We start from the raw sequence: 18,984 nt of genomic DNA, 5'->3' as shown, positions 1-18,984 counted from the left end.
GCACAGAGGTTAAGGATCTGATGTCACTATAGTGGCCCGGGTCACTGATGTGCTAAAGGACCAGTCCCTGGCCTGGGAACTTCCACATGCCACGGATGCAGCCAAAAAAAAAAAAAAAAGTAAAGTATTACACACAATGATGGCCTTTGTATTTTTTGGGTCTTTTTTTAGTAACATATCAAAATAATTTTTTTTTTTTTGTCTTTTCAGGGCTGTACCTGCGGCACATGGAGGTTCCCAGGCCAGGGGTTGAATTGGAGTTATAGCTGCCAGCCTACGCCACAGCCACATCAACACCAGATCCGAGCCGTGTCTGCAACCTACACCACAGCGCACGGCAATGCCAGATCCCTAACCCACTAAGCGAGGCCAGGGATTGAACCCACAACCTCATGGTTCCTAGTCGGATTCATTTCTGCTGCACTATGACTGGAATTCCAAAATAATTTTTAAGTATAGCTTTCCTCTGCTTTTTTTTTCAAAAGGTCAATTAAGAAAAAAATTTGCGGAGTTCCTGTTGTGGCTCAGAGGGTAAAGAACTTGCCTGGTATCCATGAGGATATGGTCTGATCTCTAGCCTTGCTCAGTGGGTTAAGTATTTGGCATTGCTGCGAGCTGCAGCAGAGGTCACAGATGTGGCTCAGATCCCAAGTTGCTGTGGCTGTGGCAAGGGCCAACAGCTGCAGTTCCGATTCTAACCCTAGCCTGGGAACCTCCATATGCCAAGGGTACAGCCTTAAGAAGAAGAAAAAACAAAACAAAAAAATTTGGCTGCTCTGCATTACAAAAAAAATACATGGGCCTTAAAACAGGTATTAATTACAGAAAAGGAAATCTAAATATGCAGCTTTTTAAATTGTCCCTAGAGATGATTCTATAAACCTTCCAAGTTTTGTTGGACAGGGATTTTAAAACATTTACTTAAAGGTAAAAAACCCTGTGGCGTGCTAGATGGTGGGAAAACAGAAATGAAAAAGGGACAGTCTCTAATTTCAGGAGCAGCATAGTTCAGGCTTGATGTCACAGTACTGGGACCACTGGGACCACAGTTTAAAAAGCAGCCAACATAACTCAGTTTTCTTACCTCAGATTAATACTGTCTCTCTACAGTATTAGAGGCAGTACCAGCTCACTTGGCACTTACTAATTGGTTCTACTCTTCTCTCTACCAACATCCCATCCAAAAAAAAGAGGAGATCCATGAAGTACAAAAGAATAAGCTGAATTTAAGAACCACAACTCCAATGCCACTCTACTTCCTATGCAGCCCTAACTGCCTATCCCTTGATTCCTTTAAAATTTTATAAAGCCTATAAACTCATTTATATACAAACAATGCCTGGTGCATTCTGCCATTTAATAACACTGAATTGAAAACACTTATTGAACTCCTCTGCTACCTGCACTGCATTAGATACAGCAAGACTCAAGGAAAAAAAGTATCCACACCCTAGCAACTCCCAAGGTTATAACAAGTTCAATCCATTTCCCTGAAAATGGTTGTGACTGTTTTTCAGATCAAACTGAAGAAAAAAATCTCAGCAGTATGCCCAATACATGTGGGTGCAGGCCCTCAACTAAAATGTTGGTGACAATTTCCTCAAAGCCATTCCCATCCCTCATCCCCTATTGTCTCCGGCACAGCTACAACTCACTTTAGCAAAAGCACTTCTTTTTCTTTTTTTCCTTTTGGCCATGCCCATGGCATGTCCAAGTTCCCAGGTCCAGGATCAAACCTGAGCCACAACGGACCAGAGCCAAAGCAATGACAAGGCTGGATCCTTAAACCACTAAGCCATGAGGGAGTTTCAGCACCAGTACTTCCATTCAAAACCTAATGTTCAACTGTCTTTTGACTCTCATTTCTCTTTCTGATGTATGTATAAGCCCGAAGGAGCAATGAGCACAAATGCCAATTGCCACAGCAAATGCTATAGCACACCCAAGGGGAAACTTGAGAAACTGGTTGGATGATATGCTAATGAGTGAGCTGATTGCTACAACACATCAAGACAAGTCCTAAAATATACAAGAAATATAGAAATGGTAGTGACAAACCAGGAATTTAACTCTTTAGAGGAAAAAAAAAATACGAATAGCATCAGATTTTAACTTAAACGAGCAAAAGCACAGAAATCCTTAACATTTGCTATTAATAAAAACAAAAGACAAGAATTGGCAAAACATACCTTGCTTATGACATTCGTCTGTCGGTTCCCTCTGAAATGATACCTGAACCTCTTTTGAAGGGGAGTCAGCATAATCTGGATGGGCAGGATGACAGAAGGGGATGCAGGAAGAGAGTATTTTTCTGGAAGTTGTTTTGGCTCAGTAAGTAATTCATCTCTGATATAGTCAAGTCAAGGAAAAAGAAAAGCATACACACATACACGATACCTTTTTCCAAAAGATATATATGATACGAAGTAAAGTTAATTATAACACAGATAATACACAACCTAACTTTACATGTGACTTAAGTAAAAAGTGCATGAAAAATATTATTAGAATTAATCTGTCTTTACTGAAATAAAGAATAATAAGAAGGAGTTCCCATTGTGGTGCGGCAGAAAAGAATCTGACTAGGAACCATGAGTTTGCAGGTTCGATCCCTGGCATATCTTAGTGGGTTAAGGATCTGGTGTTGCAGTGAGTTGTAGTGTGGGTCACAGACACAACTCAGATCCTGTGTTGCTGTGGCCATGGTTGTGGCCAGCAGCTGTAGCTCCAATTCAACCCCTAGCCTGGGAATCTCCTATGCCAAGGGTACGGCCCTAAAAAGCAAAAAAAAAAAAAAAAAAAAGGAAGAAAAAGAAAACACATTCAAGTAATCATTTTATTACATTAACACTAAGTTATTGAGGTTTCCTCCCAATTGCCCCTTTTTTTTAAGGGCCACATCCTCGGCATATGGAAGTTCCCAGGCTAGGGGTCCAACTGGAGCTATAGCTGCCAGCCTACACCACAGCCACAGCAACACAGGATCCGAGCTGTGTTTTCGACCTACACCATAGCTCATGGCAACACCAGATCCTTAAATTCACTGAGTAAGGCCAGGGATTGAACCTGCAACCTCATGGACACTAGTTGGGTTTGTTAACCACTGAGCCACGATGCGAACTCCTGCCCTTTTTTTTTTTTTTTTTTGATTGTTTGATTGCATCAGATTTATATGTGATTGCAAACTTGGATCAGTCATGTATCTCAGAACTCCTCACAGCCCTTCCACCCATCACCTGAAAGGAGACTAGTCCACGCCCCATGGGCATATACAGATAAACTCCGAACCCAGTGGTCCCATTTGACTTCTTGCTTTACTCTCTGCTCACAAATCCACTCTAGAAAAAAGAAATTTTAGTCAGTTTTAACTCAACAAAGATACGAGGTTTGTAGTTTTAGCAGCTGACAAAATAGTGTCTCCAGATTACTGTATATCTCAGGGGCACCGGCTGGTCGACTTATGCCAACAGTTTGAGACTGAGGGGGTGCAATGAATGGCCAATGAAGCTGTGCTAGAATTTCCTCAAAATCACTGTAACAGACAAGTGACATATACATTACAGTCAAATACGAGCCTCAAAAATCTGTCTGAAAGCAATGACCATGAAATATAGATAAACTCCTTGCCTTGTAAGCTTGTCCTTGAGAATCTTATGCCAGAATTTAACAGTGGCCCTCATGAAACCAAGAAGATGAGTACAGGATGATTCCTGAAGCTTGATGTCAAGCTCTGCCATAGACACCAGAGTAGAGGCTGCCTCTGGGACATTATTGGTCATCAGATATTGCTGAATGTTATCACTGCAAAACAAGGCAAAGCCAAATTGAAAAAGTTTGAGAGCACCTGTTTCAGCTCAGCAGGTTATGAACCTAACTAGTATCTAGGAGGATTCAGCTTTGATCTCAGGCCTCACTCAGTGGGTTAAGGATCTGGTGTTGTCGTGAGCTGTGGTGTAAGTCAAGTTGCAGTCTCGGCTCAGATCTGACATTGTTGTGGCTGTGGTGCAGGCCGGCAGCAACAGCTCCAATTGGACCACTGGCCTGGGAACCTCCATATGCCATGGGTACGGCCCTAAAAGAGACAAAAGACAAAAAAAAATCTTTAAAGCAAGCCAAATACAATATGTCTTCAGGACTAATTCAGCCCGGGACTACCATTTTGCATATTGACTCAATAACATGCAACATTTAAAAATGAAATGCTTTTTTTAAAATTACTCAATGAATTTTATTACATTTATAGCTGTACAACAATCATCGCAACACAACTTTATAACATTTCTATCCCAAACCCCAGGCACATCCTCCCACACCCCTGAAATGCTTCTGATTTAAAACAAAAAACAAAAAAAAATTTAACCTTCTCAGTTTAGAGGTCACCCCTACAGGAGATAGGAAATGTGTGCTCCCCTGCTGAGCAGCCTGTGTACCTTCCACCCAGGCTTGGCCACTGTGCTGGGAGGTGACGATGAGCTGGGACTCTGGTCCCTGGCTCAGTGTGCTGCTTCAGTTCCATTCCTGGGTGGGCACATCGTCCTCCTTAGGAACAGAAGTGTGTCTCGCCATCCCGCACAGCACCACCATGCATTAGTATTTTTTCCCTCTCCTTCCTCTACCAGCTGTTGCTGTTTTCTAGTCAGTGCCTCAGGCCTCAACAATCATACCGAGCTCATATTTGTATCATTTTGTCAGCTCTTTTGGCTTTCCCCTACGTACTCATTCTCTCATTTTTCTTTTTTCTCCTTTTCTAATCATTCTTATTAAGCCTTCCAACAGATTTTGTCTTTTACAGCTATCTCGAGAATTGAAAACACTTTCTTACCTCACTAGGCATCAACGAATGCAGTATTTCTGCAGGTAAGGCACTGGCAGGTCTTTGTGGGCCCTTTCCAACTGTCAGCATGCAGGCAAGTTACCTAAAAGCTTCTCACTGACTCAACCACTTCTAAGACGTATGACTCCTAACTAAGTGTTGCATTATGTTAAAACAAAGACTACCATGTTTAAGAAAAAAGAATTTAAAGTGCACAAGTAACCACAGGATTCAGGAGTACTGCATTCTAGGAGACAATGAAATACATCCTCACACAATAGTGAAGCGTGAATGACATGGGGCACAGGAAAAACCAGGGTAACAAGGTTTATTCACAGTCATACTGCTGTGCTGTAATAGTCAAGAAAAGGAGTTAAGGAGTTCCTGTCATGGTGCAGCAGAAACGAATCCGACTAAGAACCGTGAGGTTGAGGGTTAGATCCCTGGCCTTGCTCAGTGGGATAAGAATCCAGCACTGCCATGAGCTGTGGTGTAGGTCACAGACCCGGCTAGGATCCGAGTTGCTGTGGCTGTGGTGTAGACTGCAGGTACAGCTCCAATTAGACCTCTAGCCTGGGAACCTCCATATGCCGCAGGTGCAGCCCTAAAGAGCAAAAAAAAAAAAAAAAAGAAAAGAAAAGAAAGAAACAGAGTTAATGTAAAGATGCTAGTTCTAGAAAGAAGAAATTACTTCAAAAAAGTTCCATGGGCTAAAAAACAGGTCACTTGAGGGAAATTAGAAAATAAGGAAAATCTCAGGAGCCCAAAGAAAGCTAGAAAGAGAGATGTATCATAAAAGACCCAGGGAAAGAACACTTTTTTTTTGCTTTTTTAGGGCCAAATCCCAGGCATATGGAAGTTCCAGGCTAGGGATCAAATTAGAGCTGCAGCTGCCAGCCTACACAGCCACAGCAACGCCAGATCCAAGCCACATCTGAGACCTACACCACAGCTCATGGCAACACTGGATCCTTAACCCACTGAGCAAGGCCAACGAGGAACCTGCATCCTCAAGGATACTACTTGGATTCATTTCTGCTACACCACAACAGGAACTCCAAGAACACATTATTAAAGACAAAGAGAAGTAACTCTACCCTACTTGATTATAAATTTGACTATTTCTAATATGATTCTTTGGGCATCAGGAGTTCCCTTCGTGGTGCAGCAGAAACGAATCCAACTAGGAACCATGAGGTTGTGGGTTCGATCCCTGGCCTTGCTCAGTGGGTTAAGGATCAGGTATTGCCATGAGCTGTGGTGTAGGTCACAGACATGGCTTGGATCTGGCGTTGCTGTGGCTCTGGCGTGGGCTGGCAGCTATAGCTCCAATTCAACCCCTACCCTGGGAACCTCCATATGCCTTGGGTGCAGCCCTAAAAAGACAAAAAAAAGTTTAAAAATTAAAAAAATAATGATTCTGACATCAGAAAAAGGCTATTTATAACTATAGCCTATTTCAATTAATTTATTACTTTGGCAACTACAACAGCAAGGCTTTTAAATAACTCATTTTACTTAATTAGATTATAAATATTGTCCCATATTGGGCAAGGAAAAATGAAGTAAAATAAACCAAGGTCTAAAATTCCTTCACTGCAAATAATTTAACTAAGGAGATGCTCTAGAAAGCTTAAGTCAATGTTTGGAATTGCTAGTGATATTACAATCGTAGGCATAATGCTTCTCCTATAAATGCAGAATTCATATATGCAAAACAAAAAGATTTGCATACCATACTAATATGTAAAATTCCTTAAAAAATCTCAGGAAACATATGTAGGACAAAAATGATACTGCATCACTCTTTGGAAGAAATAAAATATATTAACTCTGATACATTTAAAATGGGACATTAAGACTCTTGGATGACTTTCCTCCCTCAGATCATCCATTAATGGGTGCTGACAGCTTTGAAGCAAGAATAGTTAAAGCAAGGATGGAACAGTGCAGCTCGGAAGGGCTGGGGGACTATATCATGAAACCAAAATATCTGCCCTTCTAGGCAGAAATGTTAATTTAGCTCATTTGAAAGGCAATGACAGACACTCACGATCAACTGCCAGTAGTATGTACTCAATTTAAACAGTAGAGGAGTTCCCGTCGTGGTTCAGTGGTTAATGAATCCGACTAGGAACCATGAGGTTGCGGGTTCAATCCCTGGCCTTGCTCAGTGGGTTAAGGATCTGGCATTGCCGTGAGCTGCAGTGTAGGTTGCAGACGTGGCTCTGGTATAGGCCAGCAGCTATGGCTCCGATTCAACCCATAGCCTGGGAGCCTCCATATGCCGTGGGAGTGGCCCAAGAAATGGCAAAAAGCACCCCCCAAAAAAAAGTACAGTAGACCCCTGGACAACATGGGTTTGTTTTCAGTAGTAAATACCACGGTACTACACGATCCCTGTAGTCTCAGGGCGAGTCCATGCATGTGGAACTATGGATAGTGGATGTGAAGGACTGGCTAAGAGCTGTATGCAGATGTGACTTCGAGGAGGGCTGGTGCTCCTAACTCCTGTGCTGTTCAAGGGTCCATTTTACTTCTTTTTTTCCCCCTATTCCTAAGTAGAAGGACTCTGTTATTCATAAGAATACTATGTAGCTCTTCTCAGGTGAAGAGCTGAAAAAAATTGAAAAATTATAGAGAAAGCAATCCATTTCATTAAGTGACCATCTCTAAAAGGTAAAAGAGGAATATTACCACAGTGATGGGCTGTTTTATTAACTTGGCGTTATAATCATTTTTGTCATGTGTTCACAATACAACTATAAGAGAATTTTTTACTTGGGGAGTTCCTCTCATGGCTCAGCAGAAATGAGTAAGACTAGGATCCATGAGGCCTCGCTCAGTGGGTTAAGGCTCCGGCGTTGCTGTGAGCTGTGGTGTAGCTTGCAGACACGGCCCAGATCTGGCGTTGCTGTGGATGTGGCATAGGCCGGCAGCTACCGCTACAATTCGACCCTAGCTTGGGAACTTCCAAGTGCAGAGGGTGTGGCCCTAAAAAGACCAAAAAACAAAAAAAAAAATTTTTTTTTCTTTTTTTACTTGGAATCCTTTATTTCAAATGCAAATTAAGCTCCCTGAAAAGTTATGCTCATTCACAATAAAGGAAAAGAACTATTATCATAATGCTATTTTCATAACAACTGGTAAAATCACATTATTATAATCTTTAATTAACTCAATTATTTAATGCCATGCATGTACTGTCTAACACAGAGCCTCAAAGGAAAATAATAATTATGAGAACAAAGGGGTCCATTTTACCTTAGTTCTTCAATTTGTGAAATCCATTTAAGGTAGGCAAGATGCCGTTCAATCTCCTCAATTTGGTTAATCATCACCCCAAGATCTTCCATCCAGGGCTGTGCAGTCAGCAAATGGCTGTTAATGGAACTAAAGAGATGGGTTTCTTGCTCCAGAAACTGAGTAAGGAACTGCTTTGATTCGTCGGCATTTTTTAAGGCACTCTGAATTCTTTTAGGGATTTCTGATGAAACTGTAAGTACCTGACCGTACCAAAAACAAAAACCAAAAAACAGTGGCAATCAGATAAAATTCTCATAAGCTTTTTTATTCGTTACCCTTAAAATACATATTTGCACTAATACAACTGAACCCTGTCATTTAAATGCTTCAAAAGAAAGCCAGGATTTCTGTATCCTGTAACTAACCAAACCTGAACATGGAATGCTACATGTGGGAGTGTGCAAGGAGGGGCCTAGAACCAGGACCCCAGTAAACATCTTCAGATGGACCTTTATGAAGCTCAGCACTTTCAGAGGATCCAGCCAGAGAACACTGACCTGCTTCATCTACTCATTATTTTCTTAAAAAAATCAAAAGAAACTCTGGTTCTAAAAGTCTGGCTATCTATGGGTTGTAATTTCCCAGGTGATTCCAATTTAAGCCCAGGTTGCAGACAACTGACTTGGTAAGATGATATCCAGTAATGCCTAAAGACATTTATTAGATGAACTTTTCTTGCAGCAGATGAAAAAACACATACAAAAATCAGGCATCAGTACAATATGGTAAGAATACTACAGAGGGGGAGCTCCTTGATGGGTCAGCAGTCAAGGATCCAGCATTGTCTCTGCCGTGGCTCAGCTCACTGCTGTGGCACAAGTTTGCTTCCTGATCAGGGATCTTATGCATACCATGGGTGTGCCCAAATTTTTTTTTTTTTTTTTTTTTTTGTCTTTTTCTAGGGCTGCTCCCTCAGCATATGGAGATTCCCAGGCCAGGGGTCCAATCCAAGCCGTAGCCACCAGCCTAAGCCAGAGCCACAGCAACGCGGGATCCGAGCCATGTCTGCGACCTACACCCAAGCTCCACCCACTGAGCAAGGCCAGGGATCGAACCCACAATCTCATGGTTCCTAGTCGGATTCGTTAACCAATGTACCACGACGGGAACTCTAAAACTTTTTTAAAAAAGGAGTACAATAGAGGAATTTCAATTTCAACACTGATTAGACACTTAATCTATACCAGGCACTGTGCTAGGGACTGACAGCACCTGCCCTTAAGTTCTGACAGTATGCAAGAGAGATAAAAGCAAATCTTCAACAGTGGGATTAGTGCAATAAAAGAGATGCTAGGGGGAGTTCCCGGCATGGCACAGTGGAAAAAAATCTGCCTAAGAGCCGTTAGGTTGCGGGTTCCATCCCTGCTCTCGATCAATGGGTTAAGGATCTGGCGTTGCCATGAGCTGTGGTGTAGGTCACAGACTTGGCTTGGATCTAGTGTTGCTGTGGTTGTGGCATAGGCCAGCAGCCGTAGCTCTGATTAGACCCCCTATCCTGGGAACCTACATATGCCTTGGGTGCGGCCCTAAAAAAAAGAGAGAGATGCTAGGAAATTCCCATCATGGCTCAGCAGTAATGAACCCTACTAGTAACCATGAGGATATAGGTTCAATCCCTGGCCTTGCTAAGTGGATTAAGGATCCAGCGTTGCTGTGAGCTGTGGTATAGGTCACAGACACAGCTCAGATCTCGTGCCGCTGTGGCTGTAGTGTAGGCCAGCAGCTGTAGCTCCAATTCGACCCCTAGCCTGGGGGTGCAGTCCTAAAGAGACCAAAAAAAAAAACCAAAAAACAAAAGAGAGAGAGAGAGAGAGATGCTACCTGTGATGATGTGTTAAGATGGTGCTTCCCAAATTTGAACATGCATAGGGATCAACCAGAGATCTGGTTAAAATGCAAATTCAGACTCAATAGGTCTGAAGCAGGAATTAAGATTCTGCATTTCTAACAAGCTCTCACACTTGAATAGAAGGTTTTGACATGGAAGACAATTGTGCTTGCATGGCTCAAGCACAGACCTTTGCAGGCTAGGTGGAAATTTTTCGGCAAGTTTGGAAGGAAAGGGCGTCTCAGGTAGAAGGAAAAGCTCAGTCATGATCAGAGAACAGCAAGAAGGAGCAGGGTACAAAATACAGTTCACAGAAATACAGAGACGAGCCTACACAGGTTGGGAGATACCCGATCAGGTAGCATCCTGAGTGTTAGAAGAATGTGGGCTTTTTCTGATAGGAAATGGGAAGCCATGAGGTTTGGGGTTGTTGTTTTTTTTTTTTTTCCTTTTTTGACTGCCCCTAGGCATATGAAGTTCCGGGGCCAGGGATCAGATTCAAGCTGCAGTTGTAACCTAAGCCTCATGTGCAGCAGCACCAGATCTCTTAAACCAATGCCTCAGCTGATCCCAATGCACCACAGTGGGAACTCCCATAAGACTTTTTTTGTTTAATTAAAAAATTTTTTTCTTTTTAGGACCACACCTGCAGCATATACAAGTTCCTGGGTTAGAGGCTGAATCAGAGCTGCAGCTGCCAGCCTATGCCATAGCCACAGCAACACCAGATACAAGCCTCATCTACGAATTATGCCACAGCTCATGGCAATGTTGGATCCTTAATCCACTGAGTGAGGCCAGGGATCAAACCTGAGTTCTCACAGATACTAACTGGGTTTGTTTCTACTGAGCCACAATGGGAATGAGTTTTTAATAAGGGAATAATTTAGTGGAATTTATGATTTAGAAAGTAAGATTTATGATTTAATATGATAAATAATCATGCTTATTCTCATATTATTCATAATAATAAAAACTGGGACTAGCATAAAGGTCAACCAATAAGGGCCTGATTAAATAATGTACAGCCATATCTGAATACCATAAAAACCATTAAAAAAGAGATCTATATATATATTGACACAGCAGGAAAACAAGTGGTGTATTAATTGTAAAAAGTTAAGCCATGCATATTTTAAGTACACAATGCTTGCATACACATTAAGATTTTCACTATATATATTTTATACATTTGCTTAGTTACATACAAAAAAAGGAAGAAAAAAGAAAAAAGAAAGTTGCTGTGGTAGTTATGGACAAACCACCATCAAAAGCAAGAGAGAATCCAGCCCTAAACTGAGGTAGAAGCAGCAGGGGTGGGAACGAGGGGATGGACACCAAAGGTGTTAAGAAGGCAGGACTCAGATGTCTTGGTGCTGAGAGTAGACTAAGGAGATGAGGAACAATCCAGGTCTCAGACCTGAGTGACAGGCAGATGGGGGTGCCATTTTCCAAGACGGAGAAACATCTTAGGAGACGGATCAGTACAGCTTTGGACATAAATATGAGATTTAATCAGGGTCTTCAGTAAAAGCCTCTATGGTCATCAGGAAAACAAACCTGAGTACAGAAGGTTAAAAACCAAATGGCCAATGAGGAAGAAGATATAGATCCAAAGATAGATGACTTTTTGAAGAAGTCTAACAGTAAAAGGAAAGGACTAATACCTACTAAAGATGACGGAAGGGTTTTCTGTTTAGGGGTATGTGTGTGTGTGTGTGTGTGGGCGGGCGTGTGTGTCTTTTTACCGCCACACCTGCAGCATATGGAAGTTCCCAGGCCAGGGGTCAAATTGGAGCTATAGCTGCTGGCCTATGCCATAGCCACACCAGATCCAAGCCACATCTGCAACCTACACCACAGCTCATGGCAACACCAGATCCTTAACCCACTGAGCAAAGCCAGGGATCGAACCCACATGCTCGTGGATACCAGTCAGGTTCATTACCACTGTGCCACCACAGAACTCCTGTTTCTTTAGGTTTTAAGGAAAAGATCTGGGTATATCTATATGCTGAGGGGAGCAGAGGATGAAATTATGTGAGGCAAATTCACTGAGGTGGCAGGTAGGATCTAGTGCATAAGGAATGCCTTAGGCTGGTCCCCTGCTGAATTAAGAAGTAGAAATGGTTGCAATAAATTTGTGCATGTGGGATAGACTTGTTCAATAGATTAGTGTGGATGGTCTCAACATTTTCTGTTTGGGAAAAGGACAGAATGGCCGGGCGGGAGGGCAGTTGTCGTAGGGAGAATATGGAAGAACAGCTGAGGGCTGCAGCAGGGGAACCGGCCTTCTCAGGAAGGCCTGCCAGGTGGGGCTGAAGACCAGGCACCTGGGCCAGCATCCACCCACTCAACTGGCCGGTTTGCTCCAAGACCCCACAATAACTTGCCTGGAAAAGGGGGACAGGGCTGGCCATAGGGGTCTAGTGGAAGTGAAGTCCAGGGGTGGAAAGACAGGAAGATGGGGAGGCCTGAGGTGCTGGGGATAGGAAAACCTAAGAGGACTGACTGCCTGAAGAAAACACAACTTTACCATGCAGAGTTTACTTGACCCAATTAAGTAGTTACACAAACAAACCTTTTCTCTTTTATAAACACACTGTTGCAAGGAGAGGGACACAGTCATTTTTCAGTTTAAGATTACATTCATTGGATTTTTTTCAACATTATTTCAGGTAATATGTTTATCAAAAAAGAAAAAACTTAATAGAAAAAGACAAAGAAAATAAATTACTTGTTAACCAACCACCGAGAAACAGCCATTATTATGGTATATTTAATGTTTTCTCCCTATGTATGTGTGCATATATTAAAAAATTAGGATGGGAGTTCCCATCCTGGCTGAGTGGTTAACAAATCCGACTAGGAACCATGAGGTTGCGGGTTCGATCCCTGGCCTTGCTCAGTGGGTTAAGGATCCGGCGTTGCTGTGAGCTGTGGTGTGGGTCGCGGCCAGTGGCGACAGCTTCAATTAGACCCCTAGCCTGGGAACCTCCATATGCTGTGGGAGCAGCTCAAGAAAAGGTAAAAAGACAAAAAAAAAATTAGGATGGCATTACAACATTTTTGTGTACTATGAAATTATTTACTTGTAAAAACACTTTATGGAGCTCCTGTTGTAGCTCAGCAGTTAATGAACCCTATTAGCATCGACGAGGATGCGGCTTCAATCCATGGCCTCGCTCATTGGGTTAAGGATCCAGTGTTGCCATGAGCTGTGGTGTGGGTCCCAGATGCGGCTGGGATCCCGCGTTGCTGTGGCTGTGGCATAGGCTGGCCGCTACGGCTCCGATTAGAGCCCTAGCCTGGGAACTTCCATATGCTGTAGGTGTGGCCCTTAAAAAAAAAAAAAAAAAAAAAAAAAAAAACACTTTATAAGTCGTTGTAGGAGTTCCCATAGTGTCTATGAGGATATGGATTCAATCCCTGGCCCTGCTCAGTGGGTTATGGATCCAGTGTAGCCACAAGCTGCAGCATAGGCTGCAGTTGCAGCTCGAATCTGGCATTGCTGTGGCTATGGTGTAGGCCTCATTTGTGGCTCCAACTGGACCCTTAGCCCAGGAACATCCATATGCTACAGGTGTGGCCATTAAAAAAAAAGTTGTTGTATGAGGAGTTCCCTTGTAGTGCAGCAGGTTGAGGATTCAGCATTGTCACTGCAGCAGCTCTGGTCACTGCTGTGGCACAGGTTTTGTGGTTGTTTTTTTTGGCTTTTTAGGGCCAAACTTGCAGCATATGGAGGTTCCCAGGCTAGTGGTCCAATTGGAGCTGAAGCCACTGGCCTATGCCACAGGCACAGCAATGAGGGATCCAAGCTGCATCTGTGACCTACACCACAGCTCACAGTAATGCCAGATCCTTAACCCACTGATCAAGGCCAGGGATCGAACCCACATCCTCATGGATCCTAGTCGGGATCGCTAACCACTGAGGCACAAAGGGAACTCCCAGGAACTTTGTGTTTTACATAACCTGTAAAACATCTAGCACATTGTAGGCCCTTAAAATCTATTAAGCCGTTTTAAATGATTAGACTATTTGTCATAATCTACATCTTCAAAATTGCCCAGATAATAATGGTTATATATACGTTACATTAGTTATAATAAGTATACTACTGATATCGTTTCAATGAGTTTTAATACTTGCCTGTTCTTCTAATTGCATTTTACTTTCTGTCATCTGTTCTATGAGTTTATCAAGTTTCTTTAAAGATTTAAGGTCATTTCCAACTTCCTTTTCTATAAATGCTGACACATAGGAAGGGAGATCACCATTATCAGTGCCTTCACAGACTTGTTCATTTCCAGTGAGAGCTGTAATATTTATTTCACCTAAAATGAAAGAGTAACAATTAGTCAACACTACTATTATGGAGTTAAAGGAACTACAAAAGACATACAAGATATACTTTCAAAATTAATAATTTGAAGAAAACACTACATATGGCATTTTTGTTTAAATATACAGAACTTGTGTTATATGTATATATACACATACACAAAAATAGCCAATAGTGTGCATAAGTGTATATGAATATATGTATATACACACCCTCCCTCTTTTTCTTTCTATATGCAGTCAGCCCTCCAAATCCACAGGCCATTTCATGGATTCGACCAACCACAGATAAAAAATAGTAATAGAAAATTCCAAAAGCAAAATGAATTTGCCATGCTCCAGTAACTGTTTACGTAGCATTTACATTGATTGTACAACTATTGCTATTATTAGCATTAGGTACTTTAAGTAATTCCTAGAGAGGATTTAAAGCATACAGAGTTTGTGTACAGGTTATATGCAAATACCGTGCCATTTTATATAAAGGACTTGAGCATCCAGGCATTTTGGCGTCTGCTGGAGTCCTGGAACAATGCCCCAAAGATACCAAGGGATGACTGGCATACACATACCCAAATACCTAAATGAATAGACTTAAAGCAATCTATCACTCAAGAACTACTACAAAATGCTTAAGAGCTAGGAGATTCAGAGTGAAAGAAAAATTACCTAACTCTTGGAGTTCCCATGGTGGCGCAGTGGTTAACGAATCCGACTAGGAACCATGAGGTTGCAGGTTTGATCCCTGGCCTTGCTCAGTGGGTTTAGGATCCAGCGTTGCCATGAGCTATGGTGTAGGTTGCAGACGCAGCTCGGATCCCGGGTGGCTGTGGCTCTGGTGTAGGCTGGCGACTACAGCTCCAATTAGAACCCTAGCCTGGGAACCTCCATATGCTGAGCGTGCAGCCCTAGAAATGGCAAAAAGACAAAAAAAAAAAACAACAACAACAACAAAAAAAACCTAACTCTGTCCTAGTAACCACAGGTTTCAATAAATGTTGGTACAACAATGCAGTTACAAACAGATATTAAATTTTTCCAACCCGCATGTTCGTTGCAGCACTATTCACAATAGCCAAGACATGGAAACAACCCAAATGGCCATCAACAGACGATTAGATTAGGAAGACATGGTATATATATACACAATGAAATACTACTCAGCCGTAAAAAAGAACAAAATAATGCCATTTGCAGCAACATGGATGGAACTAGAGACTCAGTATACTAAGTCAGAAAGACAAACGCCATACAATATCACTTATATCTGGAATCTAATACACAGCAGAAATGAACCATCCCACAGAAAAGAAAATCATGGACTGGCAGACTAGACTTGTCATTGCCAGGGGGAGGGGGAGGGGGAGGGAATGGGATGGATTGGGAGCTTGGGGTTAATAGATGCAAACTATTGCTTTTGGAATAGATTAGTAGTGAGATCCTGCTATGTAGCACTGAGAACTATGTCCAGTCACTTATGATGGAGCATGATAATGGGAGAAAAAAGAATGTATACATGTATGTATAACTAGGTCACCACGCTGTACAGTAGGAAAAAAAAAATGTATTGGGGAAATAATAAAAAAAAAAATTAAAAAAAAATTTTTCCAGACAACTGTAGATCTTAAAAATCTTATTATTTTATTATTGGGGGACAAAGGTCAAATCTAGTTCTACTGATGCAGCTTTTATTAAATTAGTAATATATTTTTAAAATTTTTAAGGAACTAGGTATTCTACAACACCAAAAAAGAACTCTAGTTTTAAAATGTTTTTTAAAAAGAAAAAAAAAATGGTATTGAAAGATTTCAAGTGTATGGAAAAAATATGAAAGGGTGACCAAACTCCTTATATAAAAGAGTTTTAAAAGTTGACTGTACAAAGACATCCATTTCAGAAACAGGAAAAAAAAGAAAATATGACAGAAAACACAAATTACTAGGCAAAAACTCAATGGCTACTGCAAACAATAAATTGTACAATCTAAAGTGAGATTCTTGGAGTTCCCGTTGTGGCTCAGTGATTAACGAATCCAATTAGGAACCATGAGGTTGCAGGGTCAATCCCTGGCCTCTCTCAGTGGGTCAAGGATCTGGCATTGCTGTGAGCTGTGGTTAGGTTGCAGATGAGGCTCGGATCCCATGTTGCTGTGGCTCTGGTGTAGGCCAGCAGCTACAACTCCAATTGGACCCCTAGCGTGGGAACCTCCATATGCCATGGGTGTGGCCCTAAATAGACAAAAGACAGATAAATATTTTTACAGTTCCCACTGTAGCCCAGTGGTAACGAATCCAACTAGTCCATGAGGATGCAGGTTTGATCTCTGGCCTTGCTCAGTGGGCTAAGGATCCGGCATTGCCTTGAGCTTTGGTGTAGGTTGCAGACGCGGCTTGGATCCCACGTTGCTGTTGCTGTGGCTATGGTGTAGGCAAGCAGGTACAGCTTCAACTTGACCCCTAGCCTTCGAACTCCCATATGCCATGGGGAGGTCCCAAAAAACAAAAGAAATGAAGGAAGGAAGGAAGGGAGAAAGGGAAAGGTTCCACAGCAAAGAAACTAGAGTTGGGCCAATTCACACTGGACTTACTAAATGTGACAAAAACAGGTGATGTGGAACCTCCTTAAGAAGAATGGTAAGGGAGTTCCCACTGTGGCGCAATGGAAACAAATCCGACTAGTAATCATGAGGTTTCGGGTTCAATCCCTGGCCTAACTCAGGGGATTAAGGATCTGGCGTTGCTGTAGCTGTGGCATAGGCTGGCGGCTACAGCTCCAATTTGACCCCTAACCTGGGAATTTTCATATGCTGCAGGTGCAGCTCTTTTTCAACAGCCCCCCCCCCAAAAAATGGCACAAATGAACCTATACACAGAACAGAAACAGACTCACAGACCATAGAGAACAGACTTGTGCTTGCCAAGGAGGAGAGGGAGGGAGTGGGATAGACTGGGAGTTTTGGGTTAGTAGATGCAAACTGTTACACTTAGAATGGAAAAGAAATAAGGTCCTACTGTATAGGAATGTATAACTGGGTCATTTTCCTGTAAGACAGAAAGTGGCACTATACTTTAAAAAATAAAAAAGTAAAAATTATATTCTTTTGATTTAACCATTTAAATGTAGCATAGTACAGTCTTAGTCAAATGACATTCTTCAAAATGACACACTGCTGATGGCGTAGGGGTGATGTCTCTTTTCCTGTTTTTTGTAAGGAGCACTTCTAATTGCAAAGAAGTTGACCAAGCCACCAAAGGAAGGTCAAGGACAAAGTCCACAGCTTAATGGCATCAACTTCCCAAACATATGAGTGGGGCAAAGGTAGAAAAATAAAGTGTTGGGAGTTCCCATCGTGGCGCAGTGGTTAACGAATCCGACTAGGAACCATGAGGTTGCGGGTTCGGTCCCTGGCCTTGCTCAGTGGGTTAACGATCCGGCGTTGCCGTGAGCTGTGGTGTAGGTTGCACACGCGGCTCGGATCCCGAGTTGCTGTGGCTCTGGCGTAGGCCGGTGGCTGCAGCTCTGATTAGACCCCTAGCCTGGGAACCTCCATATGCCGAGGGAGCGGCCCAAAGAAATAGCAAAAAGACAAAAAAAAAAAAAAAAGAAAAAGAAAGTGTTTAATTGAGAGAGGTACAGGAGGTACTCTCAAATCCTTTAAGGAAAAGGAGCTGAGTTGTGGCAGCTGTGACTGGCAAGCACTATGAAGTAGTTAAAGCTTTCTTTCTGAGGCAGACTGTAGCAGGAGGCAATGTTAAGGGCAGGTCTAACCCCTAAAACTAATATGGTAACTTAGGCACCCTTTCTATTACTATTCATTCCCAGGCTATGTGCCACGGCCAGAAGAACCAAAACACTCTGATGAAACAGCTGTTACATGCTTCCCTCTTCCTCTCCCAGTAAATTTCCCTCCAAAGGCCCCTGAATATTCCTTGATTTCCACCAGTGTGCCATGCCTAGCTCATTAAAATAAAATGGCACATGTCTACATCCCTGGCATATATATGCTTTTATCTTAGGTAGGAAATGGAAATAATGATCTTTCCTTCTTCTGGGTTCAGTTCAAGAACCAGGAACCAAGTTGTCTGTTGTGCCCTTCCCAAATCAACTTTTATGTGCTAATTCACTGAAGATAGAGTATAACTAATTATCATTTGAAGGCATCTATTTGACAGGCCTGGAGCAGTTACCATCTGCTGCTAAGGTATCCCCTACAGAGGCAAGAAAAAAGTGTCCTCACCCTTTCTGTCTGATGGTGGTAACAGAGAATGAATGGGGGGATACTGGGAAAAATATTTTGCAACTCACAAAAAACCCTGTGAACAGTAAATGCTTGATTTACTCCAAACAATTTGTTTTTAATTTTACTACCAGATTCTTTTGGGCCTGGGGGGCTGCCAAGTGCAGCAGCCTGATGTGGGATCTCAGTTCCCAGACCAGGGATCAAACCTGGGCTGCAGCAGTGAAAGCACTGAGTCCTAACCAGAGATCTAGGCCACCAAAGACCTCCCTCAAAGAAGAATTTGAGTTTACAAGGCAAGTACTGAAAAATTATTCCCCTACACGCTTGTCCTCTGATTGATTCCACTTGTAAAAGCATATGGGCTAAGTCTAATTAAAGGCAAGCCAATAGGAAAAGTTATCATTTGACTCCTTTAAACCCAACACAGGTGGAGGTTATCTCTCCTAGATCATC

At 42.3% G+C, this 18,984-nt stretch overlaps 1 protein-coding gene across 3 annotated transcripts in view; it reads right to left on the bottom strand.

The window, feature by feature from the left end:
- Window positions 1–18,984, bottom strand: part of RINT1 (RAD50 interactor 1) — a 37,032-nt gene that overhangs the window by 17,144 nt on the left and 904 nt on the right. For 2 of the 3 annotated variants that reach the window (XM_003130254.5, XM_084977426.1), the window contains exons 3-7: window positions 14,100–14,284; window positions 8,078–8,319; window positions 3,628–3,801; window positions 3,383–3,532; window positions 2,190–2,346 (exon numbers count right to left, since the gene is read on the bottom strand). In XM_003130254.5, the coding sequence (XP_003130302.2) occupies window positions 2,190–2,346; window positions 3,383–3,532; window positions 3,628–3,801; window positions 8,078–8,319; window positions 14,100–14,284 (908 nt within the window). Of the gene's footprint in view, window positions 1–2,189; window positions 2,352–3,382; window positions 3,533–3,627; window positions 3,802–8,077; window positions 8,320–14,099; window positions 14,285–18,984 lie in introns of those variants that run through there. The other variant, XM_021063502.2, reaches the window with a different exon arrangement.

This window comes from Sus scrofa, chromosome 9 (genome assembly GCF_054392235.1).
Source record: "Sus scrofa isolate SSC_HxYL_T2T_F1_AM1 chromosome 9, Sscrofa_HxYL_maternal_Yorkshire_Landrace_v2.0, whole genome shotgun sequence".
In the NCBI taxonomy this organism is placed as follows: Eukaryota; Metazoa; Chordata; class Mammalia; order Artiodactyla; family Suidae; genus Sus; species Sus scrofa.
This window is presented reverse-complemented; position numbering and strand designations above follow the sequence as displayed.